The 24,496-nt window shown below is 43.9% G+C and overlaps 1 protein-coding gene across 11 annotated transcripts in view; it reads left to right on the top strand.

The window, feature by feature from the left end:
* Positions 1-24,496, top strand: part of PAK3 (p21 (RAC1) activated kinase 3) — an 86,658-nt gene that overhangs the window by 43,212 nt on the left and 18,950 nt on the right. For 5 of the 11 annotated variants that reach the window (XM_083596005.1, XM_083596004.1, XM_083596003.1 and 2 more), the window contains 4 exons: positions 10,687-10,880; positions 16,808-16,908; positions 21,640-21,684; positions 22,808-22,961. In XM_083596005.1, coding sequence (XP_083452131.1) covers positions 10,709-10,880; positions 16,808-16,908; positions 21,640-21,684; positions 22,808-22,961 — 472 coding nt within the window. In that variant the 5' untranslated portion in view covers positions 10,687-10,708. Of the gene's footprint in view, positions 1-10,686; positions 10,881-16,807; positions 16,909-21,639; positions 21,685-22,807; positions 22,962-24,496 lie in introns of those variants that run through there. The other 6 variants (XM_083596001.1, XM_083596010.1, XM_083596007.1 and 3 more) reach the window with 2 other exon arrangements.

The raw sequence follows: 24,496 nt of genomic DNA on the forward strand, positions 1-24,496 counted from the left end.
TATAGATGATTAACAATTATTTCTTCTTCTAGTTTATTTCCTTTGGCATGAATATGGTATGCAGGCAGAAGCACAACAGTTTGCCTGCTAGCATGTGTTACTGCAATAAGGGGCAATAGCCCCAGATTCTTAACAAGCCAACAGCTTTAATTGTTAATATTGACGTCAAAACTGTTGAAATCAAGGAAACTCGAGGTTGTGCTGACTTTCTTAATTTACCACAACAAAGCAGGCTTGCCTTTTTAGTTTGGCAAGTCCTGCTTCTCAGCCTCTAACAGCATCCTGAGACACAGATATGGAGCACCTGGAACTCTTCTTGGTGAAAGATTGAAAATGGTGGTAAAAACAGATTTCTGCATGCTAGCTTGATGTTCTAAAGCACAGGAGAGGGGCCACTGTAAAAATGAGCAATTGCATAAAATAAATAGAGCTGCCTGAAGACTTGGGAAAGGTCCCTTGTAGCTGCTGATGTGTTGCATCTCTGCCTTAAATACAGTATTCTTTGAAACCCAAAACAAGTAAAAAAAAAAAAAAGCAATAGGTGGGGAAAGCAGAATCAACTAGCTATGATGGCCACGCTCCACCTCCACTGCATCTGCATACTGTTGCAGGGGGTTGCAGGTGAGGAGAGTGCTGTAGTGCTCGGGTCCTGCTTGTGGGTTTCCCACAGGCATCTGGTTGGCCATTGTGAGAACAGGATGCTGGACTTAGATGGGCCTTTGTCCTGATCCAGCAGGCCTCTACTTACCGTATTTTTTGTTCCATAAGACGCACCTAGTTTTAGAGGAGGAGAACAAGAAAAAAAAAATTCTCTCCCTCTCTGCTCAACGCCTCTCCAGCAAAGTGGGAGGAGAAATGGAAGGGGCTCCGTTTCTCCTCCCGCTTCGCTGAAGAGGCGCTGCGCAGAGAGGGAAAGCTGTGCAGCGCCTCTCCAGCGAAGCGAAGCCGGGAGAGCAAGAGGGATCGGTGCGCACCGATCCCTCTTGCTGTCCTAGCTTCAGCGAAAGCAGCGCAGCCTGCATTCTTTCCATAAGACACACACACATTTCCCCTTACTTTTTAGGAGGGGAAAAGTGCGTCTTATAGAGCGAAAAATACGGTACATTCTTAAGACTAAACACAGAGAGACAGGAGCCAAACTGATAACATAAGAAGGCTCTTGCTAGGTCAGAGCAATTGTTCAGGGTCATTTCTCAAGGAGAAAGAAGTCGGGGGGGGGGAGTGAATGGGTGCAAAGACTTTTCTTAGGAAAGCAGGGATAATGCAGTAAATGTGAGTGAAGCTTGAAGTATTGAATGGCATAGAGTGGTATATTCTGTTGGAGATTCTTCCACTCCTTTCTACACTGGAGCAATTCCTACCAAAGTCCGACTGATCCAGCATTCTTATTCCAACAGAAACCCTTCGAGATATACATGGAGAACAACTTTCCCTTTCACCAGTATTCATAGTATGCTGTCTCTTACCATGGAAGCTCTCTTACGTGATCACAGCTTATTTGCCCCCAACTTTCTTGGTCCTTTTCTCCCTTCACCTCTGCAAAAAGTTTCTAACACAATATTTCACATGTCTGTTCAGAAGTAAGCCCCTCTGAATTCTACGAAACTAACTGCTAGGTAAGTGGGTACAAGATTGAAGCCTAAATGTTAAGCATTTTAGATTATCTTGTCTTGGTTTCAAAGGAAGAATGGCACTTTGTATTGGTTCTGACACAGAGCTTGAAGCATCTTTGCAAAATAAAATAAGAGCGCTCCTTTCAAGACCTTGGGAAACAATGACATCATAGGCAAATTGGGCCAGAAACCATTAATAGAGGTCTTTGTAGACTAAAATCCCCTGGGAGGGCTAGTTTAGCAAACTGACTTTGTTTACAAATGGAAACAGTAACCCATACAGTTGACTTGCTCGCTCACTGGGAGCTACTGAAATGTTCCATAGGCAATCAGTCAGATAGTTTATTGCATTGATGAAAGGTCGTCCCCATTTCCTCAAGTGGCAAAGATTTCTATAAAGACTAAAGTGATTTTAAAAGGATCAAAATTATATATAATCATATCCAAAAGAAGAAGAGCTATATATCCCTTTTCATCTAAGACTTCCAGTAACTTTAGCAAATTGAACTGTTCTGTATGGGTTCATCCATACTTTTGCATGTGCCATGCCTAGGAAGCACGGGTCTGGCAGGGTTTCCACTTGACCCGCACATTCTTAGCATGGGTCCGAGTGGTTTCTCCCTTGCCCCACTCCTTTCCGAGGGAAAACCTGCTCTTTAACAAATAGATCAGAGCAACTGGCAATCCAGGGAAAACCCAAATTGCCATTTTCTCCAACTGAGCACCAAAGAGCGGTTTCCCCCGGGGGAAAGCAGCAGAACAAGAGGAAGTGTGGATATGTGCTATGTACACATCTATAACTAAAGGAAATTGCACATATCTGGGCCTCTTTAAATTCTCTTTATATTATTAGGTCATTATATTATTATGGCAAACATAGATGTATACATTAAAGACCATATTTTTCGCTCTATAAGACACACTTTTTTCCCCTCCAAAAATTAAGGGGAAATGTGTGTGCGTCCTATGGAGCAAATGCAGGCTCCTTGGCAATGCGATAGCCTCCGAAGCACAGTTGGAGCGCTCCCGCCGCGCTCCGGAGGCTTCGCGTTGCTTTCGCTGAAGCCTGGAGAGCGAGAGGGGTCAGTGCGCACCGACCCCTCTCGCTCTCTAAGCTTCAGGGATAGCCGCCTGAAGCCTCCGGAGTGCAGTGGGAGTGCCCGCTGCGCTCCGGAGGCTTTGTGTTGCTTTCGCTGAAGCCAAGACTCTCCTGGTTTCAGCGAAAGGAACCCGAGGCCTCCTGAGCACAGTGGGAACTTCCGCTGCGCTCCGGAGGATTCAGGCGGCTATTCCTGAAGCCTGGCAAGCAAGGGGGGGGGTCGGTGCACACCGATCCCTCTTGCTCTCCTGGCTTTGCTTTGCTGGAGAGGTGCTGCTCAGCTTTCCCTCTCTGTGCAGTGCCCCTTCAGTGAAGTGGGAGGAGAAATGGAAGGGGCTCCGTTTCTCCTGCCGCTTCGCTGAAGGGGCGCTGTGCAGAGAGGGAGAGAATTTTTTCCCCTTGTTCTCCCCCTCTAAAACAAGGTGCGTTCTATGGTCAGGTGCATCCTATAGAGCGAAAAATACGGTACATATATGCATTTCATCAGGATATCTTAGATTAATTTCTCTTTCTAAATTTCTGGGCTTCTTCAAAACTGGTATTTCAATCAGGATATTTAGGGTGAATATATCTCACTTTCTAAAGTGGGCAGCGTATCAGACAATGTGCCAGATCCTTTGTCTCATGTTGTCTACTGAGTTGCTCACTATGTGGCCCACGGGATCTCTTTTCTTTTCACAGCATGTAAAAAGCACATTGTGAGGGTTTGGTGATCTCTTAATACCAATGATCTCAGAGGGTGAATGCTCTCTTTGGCGGATTGAAATGGTTTTATAGGTGGTCTAAAGATACAAGGACACTAATGAGATTACCCTGGCCATTACCACATAGCTCAGCTAATGTTCTTTGAGGAAGGTATGAATATTTTTGTGGGTCACAAAGCTATATATTGTATGCTGGGTCTGAAGACATCTCATTTGAAAACTGCAATTGTTACAAGGCTATTATAATGGGGGGGTGTTAGGGGAGGGGTAATACCTCTGCTGGGGGAAATGTCATGCTCTTCCTGGGGTAGTTTGTCCACCTTTGGTCCCCAGCTTGCACTCAGCTCTCATCTGTGGCTCCTAGAAGCTGTTGGCATGTGACAGCAGCTATACCCAGGAACAGCTTTGACTGGCCAGCTAAACCTATCAAACCCTTGGTTAGATGTTTTGGACTACAACTTCCACCAGTCCCAACCAGCACGACCAGTGGTCAGGTATTTTGAGACCTGTAGACCAGAAATATCTGGAGTTACCATGTTGGGAAAGGCTAGAATATGCACCATATTATACATGGTTTGCACACTGAAAATGCATTGCAAAATCTGGAGATGTGCAAAAGCCAGCTGTTCTGTTCCTATTTGTGAGATGTGGAGCACCAGGCTTATTTTTTATTTATTTTATTTCATAAAATTTATACATTGCTTGATTTAAAAATAAACCTCAAAGCTGTTTACAAAAAAAGTTAATTTTATTTCTGATAAGTTAATTGTTTTATCAACAATAATTTGAGATTATCAGAAAGTTAAAATAACAATAAACTGAAAACAAATTAAACCTTGCATTGACTTTCTAAATATTGGTGTGGAATGGATTTTAAAAAACTCTCCCTCATCCCTACTCTTAGCCCCTTCCCCTTCCAGAAATGGCACCACTACCTCATAAAACAAAGAGAAACCAAAGATGTTCTGTGAAGAGAAACTTGTAGGTGGATGCAGCAGAGAAATCTTAGACAGGATTGCTGTCTTCCTCTATTGAATGTTAGCATCAAGCGGTTGACTATGTGTTCTTAGTGAGCCACTGAGTTTATTGATCTGTTAATTGCTCTGGTTCAGGAGTAGGGACCCTCAGAACCAGGCGCCAAATGTGTCCCTTCAGACCTCTCCATCTGGTCCTTGACATTCCTCGCCCCCAAAGCCAGGCCACCCCCACCAGCCTTTCTCCTCACCCTCACATCTGAATTTTCCATGGCTGGTATGTGGCCTACTGTATAATGGTAAGACTTGCATCTGTTGCTCTACTTACTTTTGCCCCTGACCTGCCAACCATGGGCATGCGGCCCCAGGGAGCTTGACCACAAGGGAATGTGGCCCTTGTTGAGAAAGCCTCCCTCCCTCTCCTGGTAGGCCATTAGATTTTATTTACTAAACTTTTGAGAGTGGGAGAGAAGTTATTATAAGGTAGGAGTGAGGAAACTTTGGCCCTTTAGGCTGTTGAACTACAACTCCCATCAGGCTGAGCAAGCATTGCTAATGGCTGGGGCTGGTGGGAACTGCAGTTCAGCAATGTAGGGAGGGGTCAAAAGTTTCCCACACCTCTTCCAAGGGTTAATATGACCTGCAAGCTTGGGGTGGGTTACGGTGGAGAGAATTTTCACATCAGTGAAGATTGTTTCTGCCTGAATGTTGTGTGTGGTGTGTGGTTTGCTTCTTGGGGATCACAGGGTTATGCAATTATCTCTTTTCTTGCTTGTTCGTTGCACTTATATCTCCCCTTTCCTCCAAGGAGCACAAGGTGTACATGGTTCTCTTCCTCCCCATTTTATCCTCTTTAGTTAGGCTGACCCAGTGAGCCTGATGGCCAAGTGAATCATTTCTATTCATAAAAATATTTATATCCCTCCATAGCATAAAAAATATCAAACAGGTTTACAACAATATCTATGTACAATAAAAACAAACAATTAAAAATAAAATAAAACCAGAGATCATCAACTAATTATCACAGAAATATGTTTCATTTAATTGCCTGCATAAGCTTAGTTGCACAGAAAAGTTTTAACCAGGCATTTAAAGGGTAAAACAAGAAGGCACTGGCTGAAATCTCTATTATTGGATAATTATCTCCAGAATGTCTAATTACTGAAACCTTTGGCATAATTAAAATCATACTGAGATCTGTGTTTAATGTTACTGCATAAGGGCAAAACTAGTTCTGGATGTGACTCTCCAAATCTCTCAACCTGGGCCTTGTGACTCTTCCCTGGGTGCACCCCGTCACTGGCACTGCTACACATGCAAAATCCTTACATACTGCTGGTACATGTGATTGTCCAAATTGACCACCAAATATATTGGAGAAATATTTAACCCACTCAGAGGCAGGAATTGAGGCTTGCTGTGATGATATCACTTCATTCAAGCCCTGGGCCACCAGTTCCCAGAATTTGTCTTCTCTCTGTTCCGTTACTGCTAGTCCCAACTCCTGCCACTTGATTTTCATATATACGGCTTGTATATTCAGTATATTTCTTGTTTCTGGACAGATTCTTATATTCCAACCTACATTTGGTGAAACTTTCCATGGATTCCTCTGATGGATTTTTCTGAGAATCCCTAATTAGTCTTAGTCAGAACGTTCTTAACCACTTTGCATTGACCATCAAACCAGCCAAGGTGTGTTGATTATGTGTAGTTATTAATTATAGAAGTTATCAAATAGAACTTGAGTTCTGTGAGAAGAAGACAGCAACAAGATTTGGAGGTTTGTTCAAAAAAGGTTGACACAAGCTCCTCAGATTATTACTATATAGTGTCTCATGAATATTGCTGCTCAATCTGTGAGACCATTTTTCACACCATTTCTTTCTTTGTTGACTCTTGCTGATTCGGTTTTAGGTATGCATTCTATTAGAGGACCTAGGGTCACTGATATTGGAAAGCGGTTGCTTTCTATTCGTTCTGACACTTCAAAAGTGTTCACAAAAGTAAATAATGGAGACACTACAATGTGATCAATATCACTTCAACCATATTTCATAGAATCATAGAATTGTAGATTTGGAAAGGACCACTAGGGTTGTTTAATCCAAGCCCCAGCAAAGCAGGAATCTTTCCCCCCAACATGGGCTTGAACCCACAGTCTTGAGATTAAGAGCCTCATGCTCTATTGACCGAGCTATCCCTATTTGTTTAAATTAAGTATACAGTGGTACCTCTGGTTACGTACTTAATTTGTTCCAGGGGTCCGTTCTTAACCTGAAACTGTTCTTAACCTGAAGCACCACTTTAGCTAATGGGGCTTCTCATCCTGAAGCAAAGTTCTTAACCCGAGGTACTATTTCTGAGTTAGGGGAGTCTGTAACCTGAAGCGTATGTAACCTGAAGTGTATGTAACCCAAGGTACCACTGTACTGACTCTTAGAAATGGCTTCAGGACTCCCGTGAAGGATGTATAAAACATGTTGGAATACAAATTCCAACAATTTCAGGCTCTGTGCATTATATTTCTTGCCCAAAGTAAAAATGAAAGGTTAGAAATATATATTCAAAGTCAAAGCCTAAAGGTAGCAAGAGACCCTACGCAATTCCTCCGATTTGGGCATTAAAATCCCCACACAGTGTAAATGCTGGGGGGAATTTATGATTGATCTGTTCCAGTAGGAATGTTAAATATGACCAAATCATGATGGTCAGTGACAGATTATTAGTAGGGGGAAAGTAGGTGTTTCTACAGAAGAGTAAGGTTCTTACTTCAGTTTTGTTTTGATGTGGCAAAATATATTTTGAATCCCAAAATGTGCTCTCCAAACTCTCCCTGTCAATTCAAGTGACATAAACGAAGTCAAGCCCCCACTTCTTCAGCCGTTTTAAGATTTCTGAACAGCTGGCTGGCTGAAAGGTGGCAGCAAGGTGTTTGTGACAAAACTTGAGACCAAGTCTCTTCCAGGCATATTGTTATAGCAAGGATACCAGAGTCTGTTACTGATTAGCAGAAAATAATATAGGGTAGTATGTAGATAATATTTGGAGTATTGTAGGGAAGAAAATACAAGCTAAGTTTCTGTTCCAGGCCAAGGCCTCACCTGTGATGGAGGACGTTACCGTGACAAAAGGTGTTGATGACCTATCCCAGATAAATCACAGGGCCTGCGCAAAAGAGTTGCCATGCTTACCGTGGGTTTAGGATTGAAAAAAGCGGAAGGGGCAGACTGTGCTCACAAGAAAAGTGTTCCTTTTAAAACTAGGCTTGGAATAGCAGATGGATGGGGAGGAGTTGTTTGGAGCAGGGGTTTCTGGGAACAAGAAAGGGCTGCAGCTGTCAGAGCTGGCTGGGAAGCAGGAACAAAGGGGTGGTGGTGCTTTAGGGTGGCTTTGTCTGCAGTGCTGGGCTGCTGTGAGGAACAAGCTTGAGTTCACAGTGCTGTAAGGTCTGCACCCGTTTCATCTAAACTGAAGAGTAAATATGTGTAATTTCTTAAAAGGCACTACCGCCTCTGTCATGTTGGGGTTCTCAGTGGAAACACGGCCCTGAGTGAGCACCTGTAACCCCTTGGGATCTCATCTGCTGCTCAGCAGAGATTGCAGGTGGAGCTCAGCCTTAGTTGAAACCCTCCCAACCTTTTGTGAGGAAAAATTCCGGGCACACCCCACCCCCTCCCTGCCACTGACCCCTTCCTTGCCCACCTTCTCACCCACTCCTCCCCTCCCCTCTCTTAGCATTGTTCTCTTCAGCCTCCTTATCTATCTTATTATTCCCAACCTGACAGGTTCCAGGAAAGAATGTTTCTAGATGTTTTCTAGTCAGTTGTGATATATTAAAAGGAGAGCTAAAGGTATCATAGTTTGCTTTTCTATACAGTGGTACCTCAGGTTAAGTACTTAATTCCTTCCGGAGGTCCGTTCTTAACCTGAAACTGTTCTTAACCTGAAGCTCCACTTTAGCTAATGGGGCCTCCTGCTGCTGCTGCGCCGCCGGAGCACGATTTCTGTTCTCATCCTGAAGCAAAGTTCTTAACCTGAAGCACTATTTCTGGATTAGCAGAGTCTGTAACCTGAAGCGTATGTAACCTGAAGTGTATGTAACCTGAGGTACCGCTGTAGTTGCCCCTAGGTCTGGGTGTACTCAAAACACTCTCTTGGAAGTTTCATACAGAGACAGTGAAAGTCAAAGCACAGAAGACCATAGGGGCATTGATAATAAAGTTCTGTTACAACAAGGGAGGACAGCTGATTGGAACCTGCCCTAAAGGTAGAAAAGTGCTTGCTCAAATGCTCTATGGTTTTGAAATCTCAGTCTCTGATTAAAGTTTTGGAAACTGTGCAGAATAATTTTGTTCAGAAGCTTATGCTCTCTACCATCAGGAATATCAGCAGCTCTTCTTCATACAGAATCTGAGTGGCTAACGGGTTAAGGCAAGAGCAGACTGCACTTAGTTAAAGTAAATTTTAACAATTGCTGCTATGCATATTGAGTGTTGTGTTGTGCGGTGCTATATGGAATTTGGTGATAACCAACTCTGGAAAACAGTGTGTTGAGATGTTTTAGACTATTTATATAGAGATCCCAGAGATCGCTTTCTGAAATCTGTTCACACAAGCAAGCAGGTACACCCTGGCAGAAACAGTGCAGTTTCTTTTGAGTTTCAATAATAACTTTGTCACATTCAGAGTGGCCTTCTATGCACTGTCTGAAAATAATAATAATAATAACAATTTATTATTTGTACCCCACCCAACTGGCTGGGTTTCCCCAGCCACTCTGGGCGGCTTCCAACAAAGATGAAAAATACACTAAAATGTCACATATTAAAAACTTCCCTGAACAGGGCTGCCTTCAGATGTCTTCTGAATGTCAGGTAGTTGTTTATCGCTTTGACATCTGATGGGAGGGCGTTCCACAGGGCTGGCGCCACTACCGAGAAGGCCCTCTGCCTGGTTCCCTGTAACTTGGCCTCTCGCAGTGAGGGAACCGCCAGAAGGCCCTCGGAGCTGGACCTCAGTGTCCGGGCAGAACGATGGGGGAAGAGACGCTCCTTCAGATATACTGGACCGAGGCCGTTTAGGGCTTTAAAGGTCAGCACCAACACTTTGAATTGTGCTCGGAAATGTACTGGGAGCCAATGTAGGTCTTTCAAGACCGGTGTTATATGGTCTCGGCGGCCGCTCCCAGTCACCAGTCTAGCTGCCGCATTCTGGATTAGTTGTAGTTTCCGGGTCACCTTCAAAGGTAGCCCCACGTAGAGCGCATTGCAGTAGTCCAAGCGGGAGATAACCAGAGCTTGCACCACTCTGGCGAGACAGTCTGCAGGCAGATAGGGTCTCAGCCTACGTACCAGATGGAGCTGGTAAACAGCTGCCCTGGATACAGATTTGACCTGTGCCTCCATGGACAGCTGTGAGTCCAAAATGACTCCCAGGCTGTGCACCTGGTCCTTCAGGGGCACAGTTACCCCATTCAGGACCAGGGAATCCTCCACACCAGCCCGCCAAAAACAGTACTTCTGTCTTGTCAGGATTCAACCTCAATCTGTTAGCCGCCATCCATCCTCCAACCGCCTCCAGACACTCACACAGGACCTTCACCGCCTTCACTGGTTCTGATTTAAAAGAGAGGTAGAGCTGGGTATCATCCGCATACTGATGAACACCCAGCCCAAACCTCCTGATGATCTCTCCCAGTGGCTGCATGTAAATGTTGAAAAGCATGGGGGAGAGGACAGAACCCTGAGGCACCCCACAAGTGAGAGCCCAGGGGTCTGAACACTCCTGAAAAAGAAGAAAGAAGGAGGGAAAGGGAAAAGAAAAAGAATCAGGAAAAAGAAGTTAGCTAAAATATCTATAAATTGCTGTGATGATTCGGAGGTTCAATTTGCAACCATACATCCAAAATATGAGCCAACATCCATGTATGATCCATGTTTTTGTGGTAATATTGCTCTGGGTTCCTCATGACCTTTGGTGAGAATAATAAGCTCATATTGAATTGAACTGAGTGCTTCGCTTTGGCTGGAATGTGTCCTTGAATGCTGATAATGATTCTTGTTTCCCTACTTGAGCCGCCAGAAGAAGAGAAAGCGCTTGCAGTTACTGCCTCATTTGCAGAGTTCTGCTGCTCAGAACGGTTTGTCAGTGGTGTGGCATCGGGTACCTGGTGTAGGATTAAAATCAGATTTCTCCAGGCTTCTTCCAACTTTTTTGTTTTTCCTGGCCCTACTCTGGGACTTATCCTTCTTGCTCTCACCACCAGAACCTCTTTCTTCCTGTCTTACCAGGAGGTTGTGAGGGCTGCTGAAGATGTCAAATAGTCTGGATGCTGAAGAGAAACCTCCAGCCCCTCCACTGAGAATGAACAGCAACAACCGCGATTCTTCAGCAGTGAACCACGGCTCCAAACCTCTCCCCATGGCTCCAGAAGAGAAGAACAAGAAAGCTCGGCTCCGTTCCATCTTTCCAGGAGGGGACAAAAGTAATGTATCAGCAATGCAAAGGGCTTCCAGCCCTCTCCTATTCTGTTGGTTTCATGTCTGCTTTTCTTGATTGCTCAGCTACATTGCTTCTTAATAAAAAGGGCAATTAAAATTGCCAGAGACTTATGGGTCTCTAATGCCATTGTTTGGAAAGAGGTGCTGTTTAATTTTTGCTGGAATTGTTTGGTGCATGCAAATTTAGAGTTAGAAGAAGGGGTCTGGGTTTCTTGGAACTGAGCACATAGGGAGCTGATGGCTCATAGTAACTATCTTTGCAGTGAAATCCTTCTTGCCATCAGAAAATAGGGTGTTGGCTATGGTGGGATATAGGAAAGCCCAGGCTAGATCACAGAATTGTAGATTTGGAAGAAACCAAGGGGTCACCTAGCTCAACCCGCTGCAATGCAAGGCGAGGGTTTTCTCAGTTGTTGTATTCAGCTATTGGAATCTGCTCTTCTCTGAAGTGCAACAGGCACAAACCTTAATTGTGTTTTGATGCCAGTCTTAATACCTTTCTTTTTCATCAAGCATTTGTTGATTGATAGCTTTTAGTAATATCTTGGCTATGCTTTTCCTCCGTGGTTTGTTGTATTGTACTGATGTTTTGAGTTACCGTTGTTTTAATTAATTTATTGGTTTAATTATTATTTATACCCACCTTTCCTCCATGGAGCTCAAGGAGGCCCTCATGGCTTCTCCCCTACCTTCTTCACCCCCACAACAACCCTGTGGGACAGGCGTGTTGGTCTTTTTATGCTTGTAATGTTTGCTCTTTAGGGGAAGTGCCTCTACTGCAGCGGTTCTCAACCTGTGGGTCCCCAGATGTTGTTGGACTACAACTCCCATCATCCCTGGGCTCTATCCTTGCTAGCTAGGGGTGATGGGAGTTGTAGTTCAACAACATCTGGGACCCACAGGTTGAGAAAGGCTGCTCTACAGGATTCCCTATTGTCTGGAATCTTTTTAGCTGGAAATTCTGGCATTTGAACATGGAACCTTCTGTATGCAAAGTATATGTTTTTCTACTGAGTCTTTCTTCATGAGTTTGGCTCCCTCTACAGTCTCTCATCATAAGTTTGGCTCCCTCTCCATAGTTTGATGAAGGAAGGACACTTGCAGGATGAGGCCTCTATTCCCTTCACAGGCCTACAGTTCTTAGATTTCCTGAGGAAGCTGGGTTGATTGTTAAACCATTTTGGGAATTGTAGCTCTGTAAGTGGTCTTCTAATGACCCTCAGCAGTTTAACAAACTACAGTTCTCAGGATTCTTTGGGGAAGCAATGGCTGTTGAATGTGGGGTGATACTGCTTTAAAGTGTAGTGCAGAGGGAGCCTCAATTGAGAAGAGGTGTGTGCCGGTTTCCCTTACTGAAGCATGAGCACTTAATTGATATTTAAAGGGAAGCAGTGGCCAGTTCCCTTTCCTAGTATGCCCCGCGGACGACCTTAAGGTCCACAAATGACATTTTGGAGGTCCCAGGTTGCAAAGTGGTTAGATTGGTCTCAACAAGGGCCAGGGCCTTTTCAGTACTGGCCCGGACTTGGTAGAACGCTCTGTCACAAGAGACTAGTGCCCTGCAGGACTTGACATCTTTCTGCAGGGCCTGCAAGACAGGGCTGTTCTGCCTGGCCTTTGATTTGGACTCAGTCTGACCCTTATGTTTCCCTCCCCTTATGGTCTTGATTTATCGGCTACTTTTAAAATGAGGCTGCATTTTAAATTGCATTTTAACCTGTATTTTAAATTGTCCCCTCCCCCATTATGTTTTTACTGTGATTTTATTGGTGTTAGCCGCACTGAGCCTGGGGAGGGCGGGGTATAAATAAAATTTATTATTGTTATTATTGCTATTATTATTATATTTTGTAACAACATTTCACCACCCATTTATATAGATTTGACTGTTCTTTTAAACTTTACTCAATGACCCTTTAAACCTACTCAGCGCTCCCTTTAAAGAGCCACGTGGAGTGTGTGTGTGGCTTTTGGGGGCTTTTCCCCAAGGAGGGAGAAGGGCAGCCCGTTACTGATGGGCTGCCCTTCTCCCTCCTCAGGAAAACCCCCCAAGAGCCGCACACACGCTCCGTGCGGCTCTTTAAAGGGAGCATGGCTCTTGGGGGGGTTTTCTGGGAGTGGGGGAAGGGACTGACAGGCTGCCCTCTGTCCCTTCCCCCAGCTCCCGGAAAAGCCAGCAAGAGCCACACGCTCTTTAAAGATCCGAGCCTAGTGTGTGTGCAGCTCTTGGGGGCTTTTCCCCGAGGAGGGAGAAGGGACTGATGGGCTGCCCTTCTCCCTCCTTGGGGAAAAGCCAGCAAGGGCCAGAGGGCAGAGGGCAGCCCGCCAGTCCCTTCTCCCACCTCGTGGAAAAGCCCCCAAAAGCCGTACACATGTTACACACGGCTCTTTAAAGGGAGCGCTGAGCACAGCCTCCCACCTGCGTTAGCATCTGGGATGCATACAGGGTCTGCTCAGCGCTCCCTTTAAAGAGCCGCATGGAGCGTGTGTGCGGCTCTTGGGGGCTTTTCCGCGAGGTGGGAGAAGGGACTGATGAGCTGCCCACTGTCCCTTCCCACACCTCCCAGAAAAGCCAGCAAGAGCCACTGCCAGGCTCTGCTCAGCGCTCCCTTGTAAGGGCTCCCTTTTGTCCCTCATCCCACTTTGCTGGGAAGCCAGCAGAAGAGGCGCTGCACAGCTATCACTCTTCCTCTGCTGGCTTCAGCGAGAGCTGCACAGCTTGCTCTGATGGCTTCTCAGCGAAGTGGGAGGAGGGACGGAAGGGTTTAAAGCAAAAAAAGTGAGAGCCGCTTATATGCTCTGCGCAGAATTTTTTTTTTTCTTGCTTTCCCCCTCTAAAAACTAGGTGCATCTTATGGTCAGCTGTGTCTTATGGAGCGAAAAATACGGTACTTTCTGGTGAGAGTGTAGTGAGAGGCCAAGACCGTTTTCTTATCTGCTGTTCAGAGTGATGCAAACTGAAAAGATAGGACAACTTGTTGCAGGCCATCTCTTAGCTGAAAATTAAAGTGTGAACACATTATAGATCTTAAAAAGGGCTTGGAGACTGGAGAGAAGCGTGGGGTCTGGAAGGAGTTGCTCTCGCATGCTGAGATGGTATATTGTTGCTGGCTCTAACAACTGCTGCAGGAAAACCATTTATCAATTAATATAAGTGTGAAGGTTGGAATCCTGGGCAGAAATTGTAGCCAGATAATTGTTTAGTAAGGGTTTAGCAATTAAATTAATAAGGATGAATGTAACATTTGGGATTAGTTCATGCACAGTGTTTTTGACTACATGTGAGCATTCCAGATTGCTCCTGGAGACATTTGTATCTGCCGTACACGGATTCAAACCGTCAGGCCATTTATTCTTGGATATTGTCTGTTCTGATTGGCAGCAACACGCCAGGAACTTAGGTGGGTGGTATCACCCTCCCAGGTGAGGTGACCTGGATGTCTCTGTGTATAAATGACTATCATACTTTGAAAAGCTGGTATCCTTGGATAAAACTCAGTTTTGTTGAGTTAATTCAACTAAGTAGTTTTCATTGGATTTTGAATAAATGTGCAATTAATTGTTACTGTTTTGAATGTTACTGCGTTATTATCTTCTTCAATGGGTTGTGCAAACTGCTATTATGAATATTGCTTTTTATAAGGTAGGGCTGGGGTCACTGGGGATGAGTTTATGGAACCAAAGTGAGGGGCTGAAAAGGTTTGGGAACTATTGTCCTTCATGAAGCATAACTAAGTCTGGATCCAGCCCTGAGGAAGCTGCCATAAACAGAGTCCACTTAGCTCAGTCTTGTTGACAATGGCTATTGGTTGCAGCTCTTCAGATTTTCACAGGAATCTATTCCAACCCTACCTGGAGTTGTTAGGGATTGAATCTGGTACCTTTTGCACATGAATCCTTGGGTTCTGCCACTGAGTTGTTTCCCATTGTCCAGCAGTTTTTTTTAATGAACATCACAACAGTTAAGGAGAAAGAGCTGTGGCTCAGCTGTAGAGCTGCTTTATATGAAAAAGATAAATCCTTGGTATTTCCAGGTAAGGCTGGGAAGGATTCCTGTCTGAAATGTTGGAGAGTAGCTGCCATTCAGCATTAGCAGCCCAGGATTAGGTGGACCAATGGTCTGATTCTGTACAGGCAACTCCCCATTTACATACATTCATACGCACATCACTCCGAACCTGGCAGTGACCCAAAAATGTCACAAAAAGGGGTGGAATGGGGTGGGGGTGGGGTGGAACAGGGTGTTTACAGGCTTTCTCAATGATGTTTCAAATATATGTGATTTCACTTAAATGCACAGTGCCTTCAAAGGTAACCACTGCATAAATTGGGAGTTGTCTGCATAAGGCATGAGTGGTATCCAACAAAGTTCTACTTAGAATAGACCCATTGAAATTAATGGACCTAAGTTAGCCATGTTGGTTAATTTCATGGTTCTCTTCTGAGCAAGACTATCATTGGATACATTTCCATGCCTTTGTGTTTACTTTCTTTCTACCTGAAGGAATTAGATGCTGCAAGGCTGCCTAGGGAGGGCTTTTGAGGAGTGGGTACATCTCTACTTCTTTAAAGGTGGTGGGTTCCACCCTGTTGTATAAAGGTATATTAACCACTCTCTGCATCACCCTGATTGCATGAGGGCTTTGTCTGAAGTCCTTAACAATTGTGCCTCAGTGAAGTCTACATTTCATTCACTCTTTTATGCAACAAAAAGGCTGCAAAGGAATTAAAGAGATGTCTATCAATACAAGCTTTAGTCAACTGCTCAACTAAGCTATTGGTTAAATTTGCTTATTGGCAAAACCGATATTTCTTTGTATCATATTGCCTAACAACTTGATCCACTAAATGCAGAGATGGGGAACCTATGCACACCCCCACACACCAATGTTGTTGGACTCCAGTTCCCATCAGCCACTGTGAAACAGGAAGGTGGTGGAAGGTGAAGTTCAATGACACCTGGAAGGTCATGGGTTTTCTAGTCCTGAACTGATGCACAGGACTATTTCCAGTTTGTCATGGATTGGCTGGACACAGAGGGAGGCACCAGGGGGGAAGCCGACAGGGAAACCCCCAAGGATAGAAAGCTCAGAGCCCAGAGGTTGGTGGTGGGATGATGATGAAGAAGGGTCAGAGGGAGAAGTTTGAGAGGTGTTGGAAGTTGAAGAGGTAACAGGGTTTAGAGAGCAGGAAGAGCCTGTGGCAGAGAGAAGTCCAGAATCAGAAGCAAAGGTGGAAGCAGGAGCAGAGGGAGGCCAAGAGCCAGGGATGAGTTAGGCTGGTGAAGAAGCCAGGGTGTCTCCCCCTTCTTGTCTCCCAGGACCAGAGGAGGTATGAAGCAGGAAGAGCAGAGAGAGGTGCACAGGTGCTTTGGAAGGACCTGGGGGAGGAGATTTAGGCAGCTGTGGAAAAGGTGGGGACCTTCAGCCTCCACAACTGCCTCATGGGGCAAGTTTTACCAAGAAGAATGGCTGTGCTCATTAGACCTGGCACTCTTGAGCTGACCTTGTTTCTTCTAATAAAGAGTTAACTTTGCTTACTTCGTGTGATATATTCCTGACAATTGTCCCTGACAACCCCATGGAGGCTGTTCATACCTTTTGGGTTTAAATGATACATTATCAAGTAATGCACATGCCCTTAGCTTACAGGAGCAGTGTTCTGTAAAGTTGCATTTTTGTGGACATTTACCAAAGCAAGCCCCCTAGGACTTAATTATGAACAAACATGAATAGGATTGCACTGTTATGGTGCTGTTTCATTATCCAGCCTGGATTTTGCAGTCAAGGGTCCTTCTGGATTAAATTCTATCCTCCTACTTTCCATATCTTGCTTTGAATAAGCCTGACTGTAAAATGCATAAAAAATAATTATGCAGGAAAATAAGTGCTTGTTAACATTTTACTTCTAGCCAATAAGAAGAAGGAGAAAGAACGTCCTGAAATCTCTCTCCCTTCAGACTTCGAGCACACGATCCATGTGGGGTTTGATGCAGTCACTGGGGAATTCACAGTAAGTCATCTTTTTGTCCTCTGTTTGCTTCACTGCAAACTTCCTTGGCTAAATTGGCTTTCTTTGCAGCCATTTGTTCTGTGCAGACCTCACTTGCGTGCAGAGTGAACATGTGTACGGGAGGAGGTGGAATCACACCTGCCAACCTTGCAAGGGTTGCTGATCACACTCACAGAGCTCACACACATCTTACTTTGGATGCAAATGAGCTCTAGTGATGGGAAACCTACAACCCTCCAAATGTTGCTGGGCTTCAACTCCCATGATCCATGACCATTGGTTATGCTTTATTGGGCCTGTTGAGAATTGGGAGCCCCAGCAGCATCCAGAGGGCCACAGGTTCCCCACCCCTGCTCTATGCTGACATTATGCTAGATGCAGACAGAAATTGGGGGGCTGCCAAGCACGACCCCCCTCCCCTCCTGTGCACATTTGCTGTACACGCAAGTAATGTCTGCTTAGGCTATCCCCTTGCCCACACAGGAGGAAGGTAGCTAGATTTCCTTGCGTGACACTTGTGTATTTTTGAGTATTCTACTGGAAACAATTGTTGCTTAATTCTCCCCACTCCATGGGTTGCTTGTTATAGACTGCAAACTATGGAAACTCTGGGGAAAGAGCTGAAGATGCTCTATGGATATATTCTGTAGGATAGTTTTATTTATTTAGAAGATTTATAAACCAGTTGATCAAGGAGCTCTCCAAGTGGGCTATAAATGCAGTTGTGCAAATAAAACACAGCTAAAACCCAGAAACCAATTTTCACAACACATATAGGTAACTAAGTTATATAACTGGGTTGGCTTGTAGAAACAAAGCTTTTCAGCAGGTGTCCCTAATGAGGGCACCAGCCCAATGTCAGTGTGCAAGGAGTTCCATAGCACTTTAGGAATAAATAACTACTCTTTTAAACACAGACCTGTGATCTCAACAGACAGCCTCTAGGTTTTATCCAACTCTCTTATGAGCTGGTATAGAAACCACATATTTCATGCAGACTAGCACCCTGGTTAACATTTTGCCACCTAACTGTGGCATATGACATAGATTGCCAATTTAAAAATGCTGGCCAAACATGGTGCAGGTAGAGAAGAGTTTGTGGCATTTCTGGACATGAGCAGAAAGGCCTATAGACCTCTGTATGGCACTGAGCCAGGCTTACACCTATGCCTGCCCCTTCTATGCTGCACTGCGGCATGTTCTCCTGGTAATTGCCTTCCAGGTGTTCTGATAAACAAGATGTGAGCTTAAAAACTCATATATGGAGCTAGAAGAGGATTTGGTGCCATCACAATCCTCTCCTTATAATGGCTCTCCAGAGTAGGATTATTTCCCCTTTCCCCACGTGCTTCCCTTACCTCTTAAGTATGCCTTCCCTTGCTGTCCGCTAATCAATCATTCTTCCCCACAGAAGGAAAGAATTCTGCTAACACTCAAAATAGCATTGTGGGATTGTTTAAATCATGGGCTGGGATAGTGGGCTGCAGTTGTACCCATTGATTCTCTGGCTTTTCGCCCTTCGCCTAAAGCACTTGAGAAGGACACGGGAGCCCAGAGATCGTTTAATTGTAGCTGGGATGGAGCTTCACTTCATTCTTGCACATTTCTCGAACATCCCAAGAAAGATACTTGATAAGGATTTAATGACGAGTGCTTGAGGAATTTGATTTCTGTGAATTCCGATGTGAGCTGACTTCATCCTCATCAAAAGGATTGATGTGTAGATTACAACTACTTATCCTTCTGGTTTTGCACTTTTCCAAAATCTGTAACATAGTTTTTCCATCAGAAAGCAAACCAACAAGCAAAACAAAACACGTTACAAAGGTGAATTTTAGCATAAAATTTGTTCAGAGATACATATATTGATGCAAAATACATATTTTGTAATAATATATATTTTATGTTGAATATTTGTGTCTTTTTTTAAAAAAATCACAGATTAATGAATAAGCAGGGCGGAGATGGGTTATGAATAAACATGTGTGAAATTGATATGGAACAGAAATAGATTGATCCAGCCATCCCTAGATTTAATGCCTGATCTTTGTAGATGACCAACCCCCTCCTCCCATATAGTAAATCCCCCCCATATAATTAATCTATCTTTCAAGAGATTTTAATAAACCACACTTCAGATGTGTTTCAAGAGTCACTGGATTTGGGAGATACCCATTTTATCCATGTCAAAATCAATCAATTTTAGTGATTGAAAATATTCTTTGTGAGTAGGTATTCTAGAAACATGAGGAGTTGCAATCCTATCTTCAGCTACTTATCCTCATAACTGAGTGATTATTCTCTTCCTTCAGGCATTTATTTTCTTTCTCACTTGACTAGGAGAAATGAAACTATTAGTTTCTGATGCCCTAAAGCAACCTTCCCTAACTTGAGATGTTTTGGACCACAGCTCCCATCAGCCCCGGCCAATATGGCTGTGCTGGTTGGGCCTGATGGGAGATGTAGTCTAAAACCTTGGAAGGCACCAGGTTGGGCAAGGCTGCACTAAGGGATATAGATCTCAGACCCTAACATATAAATCGTAAGTATGATATTGGGGGACGCATTTCCTTGTGGCTTGATTCCATGGTGTTATGGTTAACATTTAGATGAAGAAATCAAGTAGGGTAGATGAATCACATGGAAAGGAACAGAGTCAGCATTGCCAGCCCCCAGGGTGGTCTTCTACTTTTATGGATTGTTCCCCATGTGCTTTTCCATCCCATGATTCTTCAGTCTGAATTTTACCAGAGTGACAGTGTGGGATCCAGCAACAAGAGTAGCTTTCATGATACAGCATTAATGCCTTAAATTGTGTCTGTTTTAGTTCCCTGCTCTTTCTTGTAAGATTCCCTGAAATTAAGATTTATTTTAACAGAGAGAGAGAGAGAGAGAGGAAGAGGTTGAGGTTTTTGATACAAAATTGTTTATTGAGGGTAGTAGCCCTCAGGAGTCATAGTTGCTGCACCTGACTGTTAACACCAAGTTATGGTGATCATCAAGCTAGTTCATCTTGGTGATCAGTTTGCACAGCAAGGGAACATAAGTATCCTTGGAATCACATGGGAATTTCTGTTTCCTGAAGAACCAGATCTTCTTAGCTCCATAACCACAGCTGGTTCAGTTAATTAGCTATGGGTCTGTGACATCTTGAGCTTTTCCTTATTTCCTTTATATGTTGGTAAGTATATTGTGACAAGGGTTCTGCCACATCACCAAGCCTCTTAACAAAAGTATTTCCACAGTGTTCACATTTTTTTCTCTATCTCTCAAAAGTTTGGAAGTGTCAGGGGATTGTTCAAAACCTGCACAAATGTTCCTTCTTCATTTTAGAGGATTGCAGTAGCTGCCGTGCCTGATCTGTTGGTTATGTGCCATGCGCAATGTGCAGCGTGCACAGTTTTACTCCAACACATAATGCCAGCCAGTGTTCTGGATGGATTCCCTGTTACTCATTGCTGCATCCAAAATCACAGCTGGGGATACTTGCTGCATGGGCTTTGAAGTCTGGCTTTCAGTCATTAGCATCCAATGACATGATGCTGATTGTCACAAATGCATGTCCGAATTCCCATTTTGTTTCGCTTGGAGCCACCACAAGTAGCAGAAATTGGGACACAGAGCACTAAATTCAATGACTGAAAATGATTAGGCAAAAGAAGCATGCTTCTGAGGCCTATAGATAGTTTGGTGGAAAAGTTGGTGCACTAATAAGGTGGGGAAATTTTGTTTTCCACTATTTTTGAATGAGAATTCTGCAAAGCATGCCTTTTAATGAGACAGATCTGCATTCCCCATCTAGAAGGAAAACTGGCTGCAACTCAAACTCATAAAGGTTCCTATTTCAAAACAAAAGGAAATGATGGATTTAGGTTGTATAAAGTCAAGTGGCATATATATATATATAAGTGGCATATATGTATGTTGCCAAGAGTTTTCTCTCTGGCATTATGTTTGGCATAATTTGGTTTGACCCTGTTTGCAGACTCCAAAAACAAAACAAAAAACAAAAATCCAGAATTGGTTGATTTTTCCATTTGCAGCATTTGTGTCCATTCGTACCCTGGCTATTTTTGAAAAACAGTTTTTAATAATTCCTAAAGTCAGATGAGTCCTGAACAACTTTAGGCTGAAATTCTAACCCTGCTTGCCTGGGAATAAGCCCCACTGAATTCAGTAAGGCTTATTTCTGAGTAGACATGGTTAGGATTGCACTGTCAATGGGATGTAAACCCCACTGGACTTGCTGACCCTTACTTTTAAGCAAGCTTGCATGGGATTGCATTGTAAATGTTACACGGAGACCTTTCAGAATTACCAAGGTGGGTTTAAGCATGAAAGAATTCTTAGAAGAAGGCTCTTTGTACCCGCCACAACTGTTTTAATACTGAATATTTGATCCAGTCACTTGGCAGTATGATTTTTCCAGTGAGCAAGCAAACATGCCACAACCTGGTTAAAATGGGGAATTGCTGCTTCCAAACTTTGGACTTAATTGTGATTTATTTCCTCCTCCCCTTCTGTTTTTCATAGTCTGTCTTCCTGTAGCCTGTCAATGACTACTACCTGGTTTGCTACTTCCCTCGTTTTAGACTGGGTTGCCTTCACACACACAACCTTGACCTTCCCTGCCCCATTCCGACCCATTGGATTTCACCTCTTTCCCACCGTCTGAGTTGTCCCACATTCTGTTTTAACTTTCTTTTCTTTCTTTATTTACGTCCATTGCAGCCAGATCTCTATGGCTCACAGATGTGCACAGGGAAGTTTCCAGAGGTGCGTCACAGGCCCAAAAGAAGCTTGCATCCAAGTGCTTCTTTGAGATGTCATAGCACTGCAGCGGCAGGTTCCGTGTGTGTGCAGTAGATTTCGTTGCTTGGCTTATTCCAACTTTTTCATCGTTAACCCCAAACTCCAAAGGCCCATGTCACATCTCATTTTTGCAGAGAACCTCGTAGGAGGAAGGGGGGAAAAACCCCAGTTTTGTTAGAATGTTAGCTGTAAGCTGGGGTGGCAAAATAAAGGGATGCTTTGATGCACTTCAAGTGAGTTACTGCTTCAATGTTAATTGTGCTGCTAAGGGGTGGGGGAGACGGTCGCTCCTTGAATTTAGGAAATTATACTGGATGTTCCAAGACAACTTTCTCGGAAATCAAAATACCTCAATACAAACTTATAAGATTTTGTACTTTGGTGGATGCAGCCACTGCTCCTAATTCCTACAGTATTATTATTATTTATAATAATAATAATAATTAATAACACTACACAGTAGAGGGAAGGAGTGGGGAAAGAGGGTGCATTTTAAGTCCCAGCTACCTTATATAACTTAGCACCACCATTTTGATTCCAAATTGCAGCTCCTCCGTTGAAGTAGGGAAAATGTCCTTGAGTGGGCAGTTAAGGCGTCAGGAGGTAGCTTTGGTCTCGGTAGCGTCTGCTTTTATCGTCTGAGTAGAAAGCATTTATCTTGTTATGCATGAGCTATCCAGTGTAAATTTCCTAAAGCACCCGGTGTTGTCCTCCAGTGTAGAGTAGTGTTTTGTTTTCTGTCCTGAAGCGCCAGGGAAATGAGATAAGCTTTGCCACCATTGGTCCATGGATCAGCAAGAGTTGAATTAACGATGAGCTTCATGCACCTTTTTTTCCTGTCACAGTCATAACTTTTTCGTTTTTTTTTAAGTTGGATCCAGGTTTTAGCTCTTTGTTTTAATAGAGGATGAGAGAATGATTGCACCTGCTGTAAAGTGTCTAGCTTTTTAAACTCTTGGGCATCAATCAAAGGCTCCAAATGTAATATTACAGGTAGCGTGGGATTCTTGGTAAGGAACTGTGCTGGCAGAATATAAACGCTGATGAAATGCCCTGAATCGTCATCCTTTCCACTTGCTCTTCACAGGGGATTCCGGAGCAGTGGGCTAGGCTGCTGCAGACCTCCAATATAACAAAACTGGAACAGAAGAAGAACCCTCAAGCTGTTCTGGATGTCCTCAAATTCTATGATTCCAAAGAGACAGTAAACAACCAGAAATATATGAGCTTTACATCCGGAGGTAAGGAGCCAGTGATGGCGGAGAAGACACCATCAGAACATAAAAAATAAAAAGTTTAAAAATAAAAAAGACTAGATAAGGGAAGAATGACCCACAGGCCTTATATGGATATAAATCTCAGCTATGCTATTTTTCTTGTGTGAGACTCAGGCTCATGTACTTCCTCCTTCCCATTCCTCTTGGACTTTCCATTCAGTTTCCCATTAACCTCATTAGTGTTGTGCCTGAATTGTAAACCATGGTTAAACTTCAGTATGGTTTATTAAAACAAGCTAGCTTCATAAACTATAGTTTGTTTTCGGTTTGTTTCAGTAAACCATAGTTAGTTAAGACAAACCACAGTTTGTCTTAAGTTCAAAGAATATGCTAAATTGTGCTCCCAGTTCTCTAGATGAGGTTCTAGATGGCATAGAATCTTCTAAGCACACCAGTCCAAATTCACTTAGAAGGTCTCTTCAGATCAGTTTGGGAAGGTTGGTGTGGCACACACAGGACAAGGACATAGGAGGGGGATAGTGTGTATGCCCTCGTGGTAGGTGAAGAGTGCCTCAGGGAAAGCATGGAAAGAGGGAGCATAATGAAACTGTACTTGAGATGACCATTGGTGATGGTGGGGGGGGGGGACTCAGAGACACACAACAGGACGAAACAGGAGAGAAATGGGGAGAAGAGCTGGAGAGGGGGGGAGCAAAGTGGGCTGCAAAAAGGGAGCAAGGTGTTAACAGCTTAGAGGGGCAGTGAACCAAGAGGGGAGACAGTGTAGAAAGACAGTACAGCACAGCACAGCACAGCACAGCACATGGCTCCACCTGGTTGCCTTGAGGGACTTTGGCCCAGGGAGCTGAGTGCGCCACTAGAGAAGTCTTAATACAGTTTTGAAGCCTAACTCCAAGACAGAACCCTAGGGTGTATCCCAGGGATCACCAGTGTAGCACTTGTGGGTGCAGTGGTGCCTTTGAGGTCTTCTTTCGCTGCCCACAAAGCCTCTGAGCACACATACTGCCCCCTTGGTCCTGAGAAGGTGATAATGGTTGCATTTTTCTCCTCCAGAAAGTACATAGAGCTGAAGCAGGAAGTTGGAAGCATGACACACTTTTGCACTTCCTTTTTCAGTTCTCTGTGCTTTTCAAGGCTAGAATTTATTCTACAGGCAATTGCTTTCCCCCAGATCCTTTGGAAAAATGAAGCCTGTGTTCTGCCTGCTTTTTCATGATCTGGGAGAGGGAAGTGACATGGGATGGTGATGTCCTTGGGTCTCAAAAGATTGATGACTCCTGCTGTACACCCTTCTTCTTACTTCCTTTTGGAAGAACCCCGCTGAGGCTCACTGCTATGCCTAACCTCTAAGAACACTTAATAATAATTTTATGGTGGGGGGATATAATTATATTGAGGCTTTTTCATAATACAACACAATAAAAAACAAACTAATCTAAATGAAAATAAAAACAGAAAGAGAAAGAGAAAATGTGAAGCCCTCCCTCAAACATAGATCTTAACCCTTGCTCCACACAGAAAGGGGTGGGCCCACCCAG

Source organism: Podarcis filfolensis (genome assembly GCF_964270895.1).
Source record: "Podarcis filfolensis genome assembly, chromosome: Z".
NCBI classification, from domain to species: Eukaryota; Metazoa; Chordata; class Lepidosauria; order Squamata; family Lacertidae; genus Podarcis; species Podarcis filfolensis.